The sequence below is a fragment of the Epinephelus fuscoguttatus genome, linkage group LG16 (genome assembly GCF_011397635.1).
Source record: "Epinephelus fuscoguttatus linkage group LG16, E.fuscoguttatus.final_Chr_v1".
NCBI lineage: Eukaryota > Metazoa > Chordata > Actinopteri > Perciformes > Serranidae > Epinephelus > Epinephelus fuscoguttatus.
In genome coordinates, this window is record NC_064767.1 from 14,020,427 (window position 1) to 14,031,835 (window position 11,409).

Below are 11,409 nucleotides of genomic sequence, written 5' to 3' on the forward strand. Positions count from 1 at the left end.
TAATTATCACGCCACAACACAAGTTGTCATTTTTACACATCGCTTTTTGTACAGAACAAACATACACAATATAATATGTTGATTAAAGAGCTCTGGAGTTGCAAGTGGGGGGATTTTTTTTATGTCCAGTGACAGCTGTGGCTGGAGGCATAATGTTTTTAAGTTGTCCATCCGTCTCATTCTCATAAACACGATATCTCAGGAACGCCTTTGAGGGAATTCCGGGAAATTTGGTACAAATGTCCACTTAGACTTCAGGATAAACTAATTCGAATTTGGTGGTCAAAGGTCAGTGTAACCTCACAAAACATTTTTTGGCCATAACTCAAGAATTCATTCTCTCATTATGACAACACTTCACACCAGTGTGTTGTTAGAGCCGTTTCTAGCAAGTCCTAGTTTCCTATTATTTTTTGAGTCACTTCAGTGCACCACCTGACCCAGCATCTCGGAAACATTTGATTAAAGTAGGTGTGCTGAAGTGAGTGTGGAGCCTGGAAGACGCCACAGGGTTACAGTCTTTAACTTTATTGCAGTTTCCACGCAGTAACAGGTGACATGATAAACTCGCTTTTTCATTGTTTGATGAAGTTGTTTGATACCCCGTTGTTTTGGTGAATGTTTTTTTTTGTTTGTTTTTTCATTTTCTTTTAAACGCGACAGAGACAAACAGTTCATAGCATCATCCTTTCAACTCTTCATATGTCCTGCAAATCAATCAACCCTTAAACCCACAGACGCAACCTGGATCATAAACAGCGAATAAAATTCAACCAGTGGCAGCAAGCTTATCAATATCACCCCTTATGCTTATGGCATCTGTGGGTTGCTATTTATGAACTTATTTGGAAGCTGCAATACATCTAATAGGATAAAATGATGAAGTGATGACATGTTATATCCAACAGGTCAAAGATCAACTTCACTGTGACATCATAATGTTCTACAAAAACACTTTTCTGGCCATCATATATTTGGTCAGACACTGATTAGATGACACTAATCTTGGGTGTCCATATTGAGAATCTAATGATTCTATAGATCTTCTGTGACGCATGTGTGTGTATTTGAAAGTATTGTCTACTGTCATGGCCACAAGGCTGTAATTCTAGTTTTACCTTTGGACCAAGCCAGGCTAACTGTTTCCCTGTTTCCAGTCTTCATGCTAAGCTAACAACCTGCTAGCTCTCAATTCCCATTCATCCTACAGATGCAAACATGAGAGTGGTATCCATCTTCATATCTAACTCTCAGCAGAGTGAATAAGCGTATTTCCTAAACTGCCTAGCTGTTTCTTTCAGTAAAGTTTTTATCTGTGTGGGTTTTAATAGGGCTGTTAATCAATCTGTCTGACTCTGCAGTTGCTTTAAGTGCACTAATTTCCATCTAATCCTCTGCCACATTAAGTTTTAACTGTTCAGTGATGGAAGAAGAAAACTAAAACATCTCCGGTAGGTGAAAATGCAAGCGACAGATTAAACAGTTAATTACCTCTTCATCTTAAACTCTCATTAGGTAACTTAATTAGAACCAGGTAATGCCATAGCTAATATATTTTTCCAGTGGAGGTTCATAAAACATGAATTGCTAAACTGGATTTTTTTTTAAAAAATAATTCTTGTTTGATCTTATCTCTTCTCTCTCTGCAGATCAATAAGGAGTGTGTGCGCGGTCTGTGGGCGGGGCAGCAGCAGGAGTTGGTGTTTTTACGGAACCGAAACCCAGAACGCGGCAGCATCCAGAACTCGAAGCAGGCACTGAGGAACATGGTGAACTCATCCTGTGACCAGCCGCTGGGCTACCCAATGTATGTGTCATACACACTTCTGCATACGTATATTTGAAAAATCTTTGGCTTACTGATTTGATTGAGATATTTAACTTCCTTATCTTTACATTTTTGTCTATGTGCAGGTGTTCCATGTTGCTGATAGTATGACATTTATGTTGTTATCTTCCAGGTATGTTTCACCTTTAACAACATCATACGCAGGAACACACCGCACACTCCGCAGCATTGGAGGAGGAGCTTTAAGCCTGGACGCCATACGATCATGGCTCTGCTCTAAATGGTTGCGGTCAGTTTACAATAAATTCATTTGTGCATATTAGCATCTCAGTCAATCGTGAAGTCGTCAGACACAACCTCTCCCAAAACTCTCCCTGTGACTGTGCTCTCAAATTAAAATTCCTCACATCTGAAAGTCCATTATTTCGTCCAGTCTGGTGGGTAAAAAGGCAACGCTGTAACTGAGAGGTCATGGGTTAACTTCCTGGAACAGCCATCAGTCTCTAAGAGTCCTTGAATAAGACACTCTGGATAAGAGGCTCAGTCTAATTTGTCTGGCATTATTTAGAGTGCACACTTAGAGTACAAACTTGCACGTTTCTTAAAGCCTCATAGGTCACATGTAATCACTTTCAGCTGAGTGTTAGTGCTCAGACTGTCCTGCATCTTGTGTAGCTAGGATGAATCAGGGTGGACATAATGTTTCGTAAAAGATTATTTTAATTTTGGGGTCACAACACTGCTGCAGTAGTCGTCTGCAGTAGGTTGATTACCTGAAGTAGTGTCCAGCTCACAATGATAGATATAATATGTCCGTCACTTTGTGAGTGCTGTTCAGTTCATAGTATTTACAGTCCCTCCAGGATTTTGCAGCCTGTTGTGGCCTGAAATGCCTGATTTCACAACAGCTTTTGCAAAACAAAAAATCGGACACATGTTGTGACGTTTATAAGTGTTTTTTTGTAATGACATTGCTGGGGCAAGTAAAAGTGATGCTGTCTCGAATTAGGAGCTTATCTTTGTGAGTATTCAGTGTCCAACAGAATTTGAATCTATTTGCAATGTATTTGAGGGGGGGGGGGGGGCAATTGGACAAGATTCTGCTGATGATTTAGCTTTATATTAGCCATTTTAAATGTGTCTGCATTCATGTTAGAGATTAGCTGAAATATCCAGTGGACAGAAGAGGAAGTCTCGGGCCAGATATTCGTTTGCTACATTAGATCTCCCGAAATATTGGCCATTGCCACTAGGGGCTAATTGTTGTCAGATGATAGCTGATGAGATCTGAGATTATGAAGTTTCAAGCTGATAAAACAACATTTTTGAGAGGGTCCGGGGTCTCCAAGACCCCAAACACAACATCAGGGTTAAGATGATGTAACAAGAGGCATTAAGTTGTGATGACACACAGATGATGGTAACTTCATAACATTCACTTACTCAGCTGGTTGTATTTGGTGTAAATCACTCTTCATAAGGAGCCGCTGGCGGCGTAATGCAGCAGCTGCCTGCTGAGCGAGCGCTTCTCTGTGGATTTACAGATATTGACTTGGTGGAAGTCAGTGCAGGAGAGAGACTTCCCCGCCAACTTAATGTAGTTTTAAATACATGCACAGGGACAGTGGGAGTGCACACTTGAGAGAGAAAGAGAGAGAGAGAGGATTGCAGAGTGGGAGGGCTGCCAAAAGCTTTGACTCTTGTTGCTCCTTCCTCCTCTCCTCTCCTCTTCTTCCTTCCTTCCTCTGGCTCCACATCCTTCCCTCTATCCTCTCTTTTGTTTATTAGTCCCTCCTAACACATCAGCTTCAGCACAGCTTAACGTATAGGCTCTGCATTAACCTCCACAGGCCAGATAATGTGTGTGTATGTGTGTCTCTGTGACTGTGTGGCTCTCTCTTAAGCTTCTTAGAGGCTGAGTTTTCTCTTCAGATTAGATTAGTTTGTTAATCTTGTTTCATCGACCCCCAGTTAAAGGTGTTGTCTTAATTTCAGTAAGTAGCCGAGGAGCCGGGGAGACGGGCCATTCCTCGTCAGCGAGAACACATTTAACTAATTTAAGAGGAGGGCTGCGCTAGTGTGTGTCACATATGCTCGCACAGTTATGTAACATCTCTCTCTCTGAGTGAAAGTTTATGTGTGTGTGTGTGTGTGTGGTTAACAAGCTGGAATAGTCGAGGCTTGCTAAATTTTTGATGGCCCTTTGCCAGTTTGTGTCCCTTGCTCTGATGTGGATATGAATAAATAAATCAGAGTTCTGTGTGTGTGTGTGTGTGTGTGTGTGTGTGTGTGTGTGTGTGTGTGTGTGTGTGTATGCTCTGCAGGGTGCGTAAGGACAACCTGACCAGCTGCAACAGCGGTGTAAACATGGAGGATGTTGACTGTGGTGCTGGTGGTTCGTCCTCGCTGAGCCACAACCGCCCGTCCTCTGTCACGTCCAACAGCCTGAGCCTGTACCAGCACAGAGCCAGGACGACACACAGCCACAGACACCATAACGCAGGTACACACCAACACACACACACACACAAACGTGTCTCGTTGTCCTCGTGGAAACCCCTTTATTGACGACATTGATTCAGGTCAGATCAGGTGATTTATATATGTTTTTTTATTGTCAGCAAATCCCATGAAAACCCCCCAAAACAACAAAACAATATTTGTGAGTTGTTTCCTTTTTAAGTTTTTCATCTTCAGCAGGAACCAGTGTTCCCTGGGCTATGAGCTGACCCTGGTGACGGCCACAAACTGAAATGCATTGGTCTTGCAAGGAAGTCGTTCTAAATACTGAAAGTTTTATTGTAGTTTCGACACATTTTGACTCAGGGCGACGAGCCTCAAACAGGATAGAAAAATTGGAAACAGACGAACACATTGTTTTATAGGTTTTACTACTACTAGGAAAAATATAAAATATCTAATAATGTCTGATTTCATGTAATTTCATTTTCAAAAGTACATAAAAATCATCACGCCGTGACCTCCAGCATGCACTGGGGTGGTTTGCAGTCGAGCGTGAAGCAGTCAGGATGAGAGTCGGCACCTCCAAGTCTGAGGCCATGGTTCTTTGCCGGAAAACGGTGGATTGCCTTCCTGGGATGGGAGTGAGTTACAGCCCCAAGCGAGGGAGTTTAAGTATCTCAAGTGAACGCAGCGTGAGATGGATCGGCGTTTTGGTGCTGCATCTGCAGTGATGCGGGTGCTGTGCTGGACTGCCGTGGTGGAGATAGATTTACTGGTCCATCTACATCCCAACCCTCACCTATGATCATGAGCTCTGGGTAGTGACCGAAAGAAAGAGATTGCGGATACAGGCAGCCAAAATGAGTTAGCTCCGTGGGGTGGCTGGGCTGAGCCTTAGAGATGGGGGAGGAGCTCGGACATCCGGAGGGAGCTCGGAGTAGAGCTGCTGCTCTTTTGCTTCGAAAGGGGTCAGTTGAGGTGGTTCGGGCATCTGATCAGGATGCCTCCTGGGCGCCTCCTGTTAGAGGTGTTCCGGGCATGTCCCACTGGTGGGAGGCCCCAGGCCAGACCCAGAACACGCTGGAGGGATTACATATCTCATCTGGTCTGAGAACGCCTTGGGGAGGAGCTGGAAAGTGTTGCTGGGGAGAGGGACGGCTGGGATACTTTTTTTTTTTACCCCAAAGTATGTTTTTTATTTTTACATCAGGTTATAAAAGTGTGTATTTCTGTGTTTCTGCAGCCAGGAGAGAGTACCGCAGTCGGTCAGTTCAGCCTCAGAGTCAGCGTCCCCCCGTCAGCAGCCAATCAGGGCCCATCCTGGACTCAGGCTCCACCCACGGGCTCGTCCAGCGTCTGTCCAACAGTCAGCTGTCCTTCAACACTTCCATAGCCTCTATATTCTCCCAGGTATTCACAGACGACACGCTGTTTAGCAGGCATCCCTGCTCCTGTGTGCCTCTGTTAGGTGAATAAAGAGGATGTTTCTCTCTCTTCAGGTCCCTCGCCTCTCAGGAGCAGGTGGGATCAGCTCGCAGCTCCAGGCAGCGCAACATCAGCAGCGCTCCAGCCAGGTACCAACCTGATACTGCTGTGTACATCAACACTTGATCTTAGCCGACACAGTGCATCACAATACAACGGCATGTTAGAAATGATCTCAGACAGAAACCAAACATTTAAAGACTTAAGACAGCACATACAAATGGTAATATTCACCTAGAATTAAAAGGCTGTATGCGACATATTTAAATTAAAAGATTTGATGACCGTGTATTTTTGATTCAAATTCTCTTATACTTTAAAAAGTATTTAGCATATATAGAGTTCCTCTTTCGCTGCATTTTATTCATGCAGATGTTACATAAACCACTTAATGTTATTACCACTACAGAGTTCAAGCAGACATTCAGAGTTTCATCTCTGTCATTATCATAAAAACTCCAAGAAACAATTTCATCACAAAGCATGTGATTATAGAGTGTAATTGAGTTATTTTTACACACAGCCTGCCGTCTCTGATAATTGTTTGTGCATGAGCACGTTTGTGTTTCATGTTAACTGTACGCTGCGGTCTTTCCCCAGGTCTCCTCATCTTCGTCCACTCTCAGCTTGCTCTTTGGGAAGCGCAGTTTCTCCAGCGGCCTGGTTATCTCCGGGCTGTCGGCCGCTGAGGGGGGCAACACCACTGATACACAATCCTCATCCAGCGTCAACATCGCTATGGGGCCCTCGCACAGGTCCAGCAGCAGAGCCACGCAGGTAGGGAACAAATCAGTAAGTATACATGCAAACTCTCTTTCTACCTTCTTAATACAGAATGTTGTCCTCTATTTTTTTTTGAACATTTATATAACCAGGAGTAAAAGACTCTAAAATTAAGAATCTTTTCTCAGGAGTGTCCTGGCCAGATAGGCAGCAGCACAAACAACACAGCTGCAGACATAAACAAAGATATCATAATTAAAATGAAAACAAGAACAAATTGCAGAATTATAAGATACTAAAAAACATTAAAAAAACATTCAAAGCATCTACACCAGATGTGACTGCTTCCACGTAATTTAGAAATACTTCAGATGTGTCCAGAGAGACCAGCTCCTGAGACTTAGGTAAGTTTGCAACTTGACTCCAAGCCAAGAGAGCTGCTTAATTTACTGCCCCTCTCCCAACTCAGTATGGACTTTAGTGACAGTATTAGGAATGAGTTCTGTGAGTAAAGACAGTAACTTCCCATACTTTTTTTTGCAGGATGTAGATCCACAGGTAGGAAAAAAAGTAGCTCAAGAACAGCCTTATATAAGGCAGATCACTCAACCCGAGCATACAGAGAAATGTTGAGTAACGGTTTTCAGCGCTTCATGGTAGACAGTGTCCACCGTGTGTAGGCACTGTGAGGATATGTCCATGTATATAACGTACTGTAGTCCAGCACAGACATAAAGTGGCAGAAACAGAGTCTCCTTTCAGCCTTGAAGGAAAAGCAAAACCCAATTTTAACTTCAGTTTTTGCTGAACAGCTAGAGAAAAGTCACTCCAAACCTCATTTTTAGGGCTAAAAGCTTGACATTTACTTTAAAGTAATACAATAAAGGAATAGTTTGACATTTTAGAGGGTCAGATAAGACGTTTGGCACTGCCCTCATAAGTGATCCCTGTCAAGAAATAGTCAACACATAACCCTTGCAAAACCACAGCTGGTAAGTTTGACATTTTTGTGGCTTGAACAGACAAGATAACATGTTAATTAGTAACAATTTGTGCATCTCCTGGCTGTAGCTTCATGTTCATGTGGTATTGATGGTCCCGACTGACTCTTGGCAAGAAAGCAAACAGGCAGCGTAGCCTATTTGCTAAAGGCTAAAATGTCAGCATTGTACTGTAGATCGTAACCACACTAGCAGAGGGGATAAAGCCTGTGGACAACATTTACATTTCTGTAACAACTGGTGCACCAGGTGAGAGTGGACTCAAACACATGACTTTGGAGATAGTTCAAGTAAAATAACGGTCTTTACTGGTCAAAAGGTAGGTTTGGTACTCAGAAGGACTATCTGTGGAGGCAAACAAATCCAACAGGGAGGAGGCAGAGTCAATCAACAGGCTAGATCCAAAAAAAAGGAACAAGAAAAGGACACAGGACACACAAGGAGCTAAGACAAACTGGCACTGAGAGGAAACAAGACACACACTAAATGCTCTGGTGAGGGGAAGGATAACAAGATACAGGTGAGGTTAATCAGGGCGGGACAGACAATCAGACACAAGTGAAGTCATCAGAGGGGAGGGAAAACACAGGGACAGGAAGTGAAGTGATCTGAAACGAGAGGAGCTGTGAGATAAAAATAAAAATCCCGCTCACTGCTGTTGTAATTTGACTTGGGATGCAAAATGGTGCAGTACAGGCTATAAACAAACATTATATCTCTAATTCCATTGCCTCCACTCTTTCTTCTCTCTCAGTGGACATCAGAGCCATATGAGAGCATAGACGCATCCTACTCCAACGCAGCCATCACAGTGAAAGACGGCGTGCAGTCAGGTGACCGAGGCTGCAGCCAGGGATTAGATGAGACCCAGGAGGATTCGGCATCTGTCTCAACAGCTCCAGAGACGGCGGATCAAAAGAGCGTCTGAGAGAGAGAACACACACACACACACACACACACACACACACACACACACACACACACACATATGATGAGAGTGCCCAAACTCGTGCCCATATACAGAGAGGACTGTATGAAACGTTACACATATACACAAACATACGGAGGATTGTATGAGAGAGCACCCATGCACACAAACCTGCCTCCTCTCCCGTCCTCAGCATGTGGTCTCACCTTGTTGTCTGAATGTAAACAAGTCTGAAAAATGATCTCGGATCCGGTTGATGAAATAAAGACGTTTTTAAATGACGGTGCCTTTTCTTTCTACCTCATGGCATCTATTGCTTAAATGTGTTGTGTTTAAATATGTTTATATGGTTATACTGTATTACTTTATACTTTATTTGTATAAAGCAAAAACCTTCCAATGCAGTTCCTTGCCACACTGGTAAGACCATCCCAATGACGTGAGCTCATCTGTTTCACCCTCTGTATCAGTCTGGCTCCGCTGTTGCCCCGAACACTTCCAGAGCCAGACTGCTACAGAGAGCCACGTCATCAGGATGATTTTACCAGACTAGTTCCTGGCAGTGTGTAACAAACAATGCTGTATATGTTTCTCTCTTCCACGAACTTTCCAGGATGATCCTTAGATTGTTTGAGGCCAGCATGTGATCCCTTAGACCCTTTGGCCTCCAGTCAGCAATCTGAGCTCCTCACTTCCTCTGAACACTTCTCCCCAAGGCGAAAGAAAACACATGCAGACTTCTTGACAGTAAATACATAGTATGAGTAATTTTACACAGTGGCTGACTGAAACTGAATATATATATATATATATATATATATATATATATATATATATATATATATATATATATATATATATATATATATATATATATATATATATATATATATATAACAACAACCAACTCCTAGTGTAGAGTTAGGCCCAGGATTTAACTTTACATTTCTGGTTAAATGATGGATCTTTTTTAACTTAAGAATTTGATAGGTTGGAATCGGACCTGCAGCAGCTGCAGCAAGGACAAAGGCTTTATACTTTAGGTGTCCCCTCTGCTAGGTGAGCTAGTGGGCACCCTGGCAGTATTTGTAATTTGTTTAAAATTGACTACTTTTATGCCAATAAAGTAAGAAATTAGCCTAAAATAAAGGTACCTTCCCAAACAATCATAATGTGGAGGAAGATGTGAGACACCATTTAGACCTTCATATTGGGAAATGAAATGTACAGAGAGAATAACTGAACGAGTGGTCTCTATATACACACACTATATTCAGTGAATGTAGAGTCTGTAGGCAAACCTCAGAGATCTTGCCTCCGGAAGAAGAGCAGAAGAGCCCTGGTTTCCGGTGCTAGGCTGTTTGTAGTCCGCATGATATTGACCAATCACGTTTGAGCCGGCTGCAGTTGTCGCCAGGTTAAACGCCCCGTGCGGTGAACTAACGAGGCGGAACATAATTGGCGTCACTGCAAACTCTGAATCCATCGCAATGTTTCAGCATATTTACTTATATATAAACGGAAGTCGGAAATGGAAATTCGCCTCCTCCGCCCAAATCAAACCGGAATGCCAAAAAATTGGGGGTCTGCCCCCAGAGGCTGTATCGGAGTCTGCCGGAAGTACGCCGAATACAGCCGATGGGTTCTGAGAATGCTGAACGAGTAACTGAATAAATAAAATATGAAAAATCCAAATACTTAAAAAAAAATTGCACCTATTCAGTATTTGACCAAATGTCTACTTGCTTTTGTTCCTGGGTCATGGCGTTGAAGTATGGCCAGAAAAGTGTTTGTGCAGAACATTATGATGTCACCGTGAAGTTGACCTTTGACCTTTTGGATATAAAATGTCATCAATTAATTTTGTCCTGTCAGACATTTCTGTGAATTCTGTTATGATTAGCATATTACCGGTAATTCTTGAGGTATGGCCAAAAACATCTTTCATGATGACATAGTGACCTTTAACCTTCAACCACCTAAATCATATCAGTTCATCGTTGAGTCCAAGTGGATGTTTGTGCCTAATTTGAAGAAATTCTCTCAAGGTGTTGCTGAGATATCACGTTCACGAGAATGGGACAATTGGTGGACTTACAGCCTTATATTTCTCAATTCTGTATGTCTGCCAATCAGTCAAGTAGATATTGAAATAGAGATTCACAGGATAAGTGAAAACTTTGAAAAGTCAGAGGATCACCAAAGTAAGCAGGGTTCATCCTCTGGGGACCATGAACATCTGTACAAAATTACCTGACAACTCATCTGATAATTGTTGAGATATTTTAGTCTGGATTAAAGTGGTGGGCTGACTGAATGACATGAGCTGCACCGCTTCTCACAACATAAAATTATTTTTGGTTAAAGAAATGTGGAAACCTTTTTATTTGTAGCGTTACCAGATCCTTCTCCTCACTCACAAAGCCCTCCATAACCAGGCCCCCTCCTACCTCCTTGACCTGCTCCACCGCCACACCTTCCATGCCAAACTCCCGACTCCACCACCCAGGACCAAGCACGGGACCTGGGGCAACAGAGCCTTCCCCATAGCTGCGCCCCCCAGCCTCTGCAGGTTATATTTGCTGGTTATCTCCCACACCTCCCGTCAAAGAAAGACACAGTCACATTTGGCAAAAATCTATTAAGTATTTATTGTAAGTTGTTACATTTAGATTTCTTTCTCTAGCAGCACTATTTAAATTACAGATATTCAAGGGCAGTTATCATAGATTGGAGTTTTCTCATAATGCAAGATGTCATCGTGTAAACAAAGACAGAGACTGAACCGTAGATCAAAATGTACCACAAACTGAACACGCCGTTAATGTGACGGTAACTCATGTGAAGTTATTAACTGATGAACGACATTTCTGTGTCTTTTGAGATAAAAGAAAAAAGAAACAATGGTTGAAATAAATTAAAACAATACAAAACAAAGTAAGAATAGTGAACAGGTTTTGTTGTGTGACACAGTTACAATTTCAGTTGGATCTGATATAGTTGCTTGTAATCCACATCAG

General features: G+C 42.5%; 1 protein-coding gene across 6 annotated transcripts in view; it reads left to right on the top strand.

Moving 5' to 3' along the window:
- Positions 1–8,734, top strand: part of pcnx2 (pecanex 2) — a 41,270-nt gene extending 32,536 nt beyond the window's left edge. For 3 of the 6 annotated variants that reach the window (XM_049600916.1, XM_049600918.1, XM_049600920.1), the window contains exons 34-40: positions 1,650–1,807; positions 1,962–2,078; positions 4,114–4,292; positions 5,496–5,662; positions 5,752–5,826; positions 6,338–6,529; positions 8,216–8,734. In XM_049600916.1, coding sequence (XP_049456873.1) covers positions 1,650–1,807; positions 1,962–2,078; positions 4,114–4,292; positions 5,496–5,662; positions 5,752–5,826; positions 6,338–6,529; positions 8,216–8,389 — 1,062 coding nt within the window. In that variant the 3' untranslated portion in view covers positions 8,390–8,734. The remainder of the gene's footprint in view (positions 1–1,649; positions 1,808–1,961; positions 2,079–4,113; positions 4,293–5,495; positions 5,663–5,751; positions 5,827–6,337; positions 6,530–8,215) is intronic. The other 3 variants (XM_049600919.1, XM_049600917.1, XM_049600921.1) reach the window with 1 other exon arrangement.
- Positions 8,735–11,409: the final 2,675 nt, after the last annotated feature.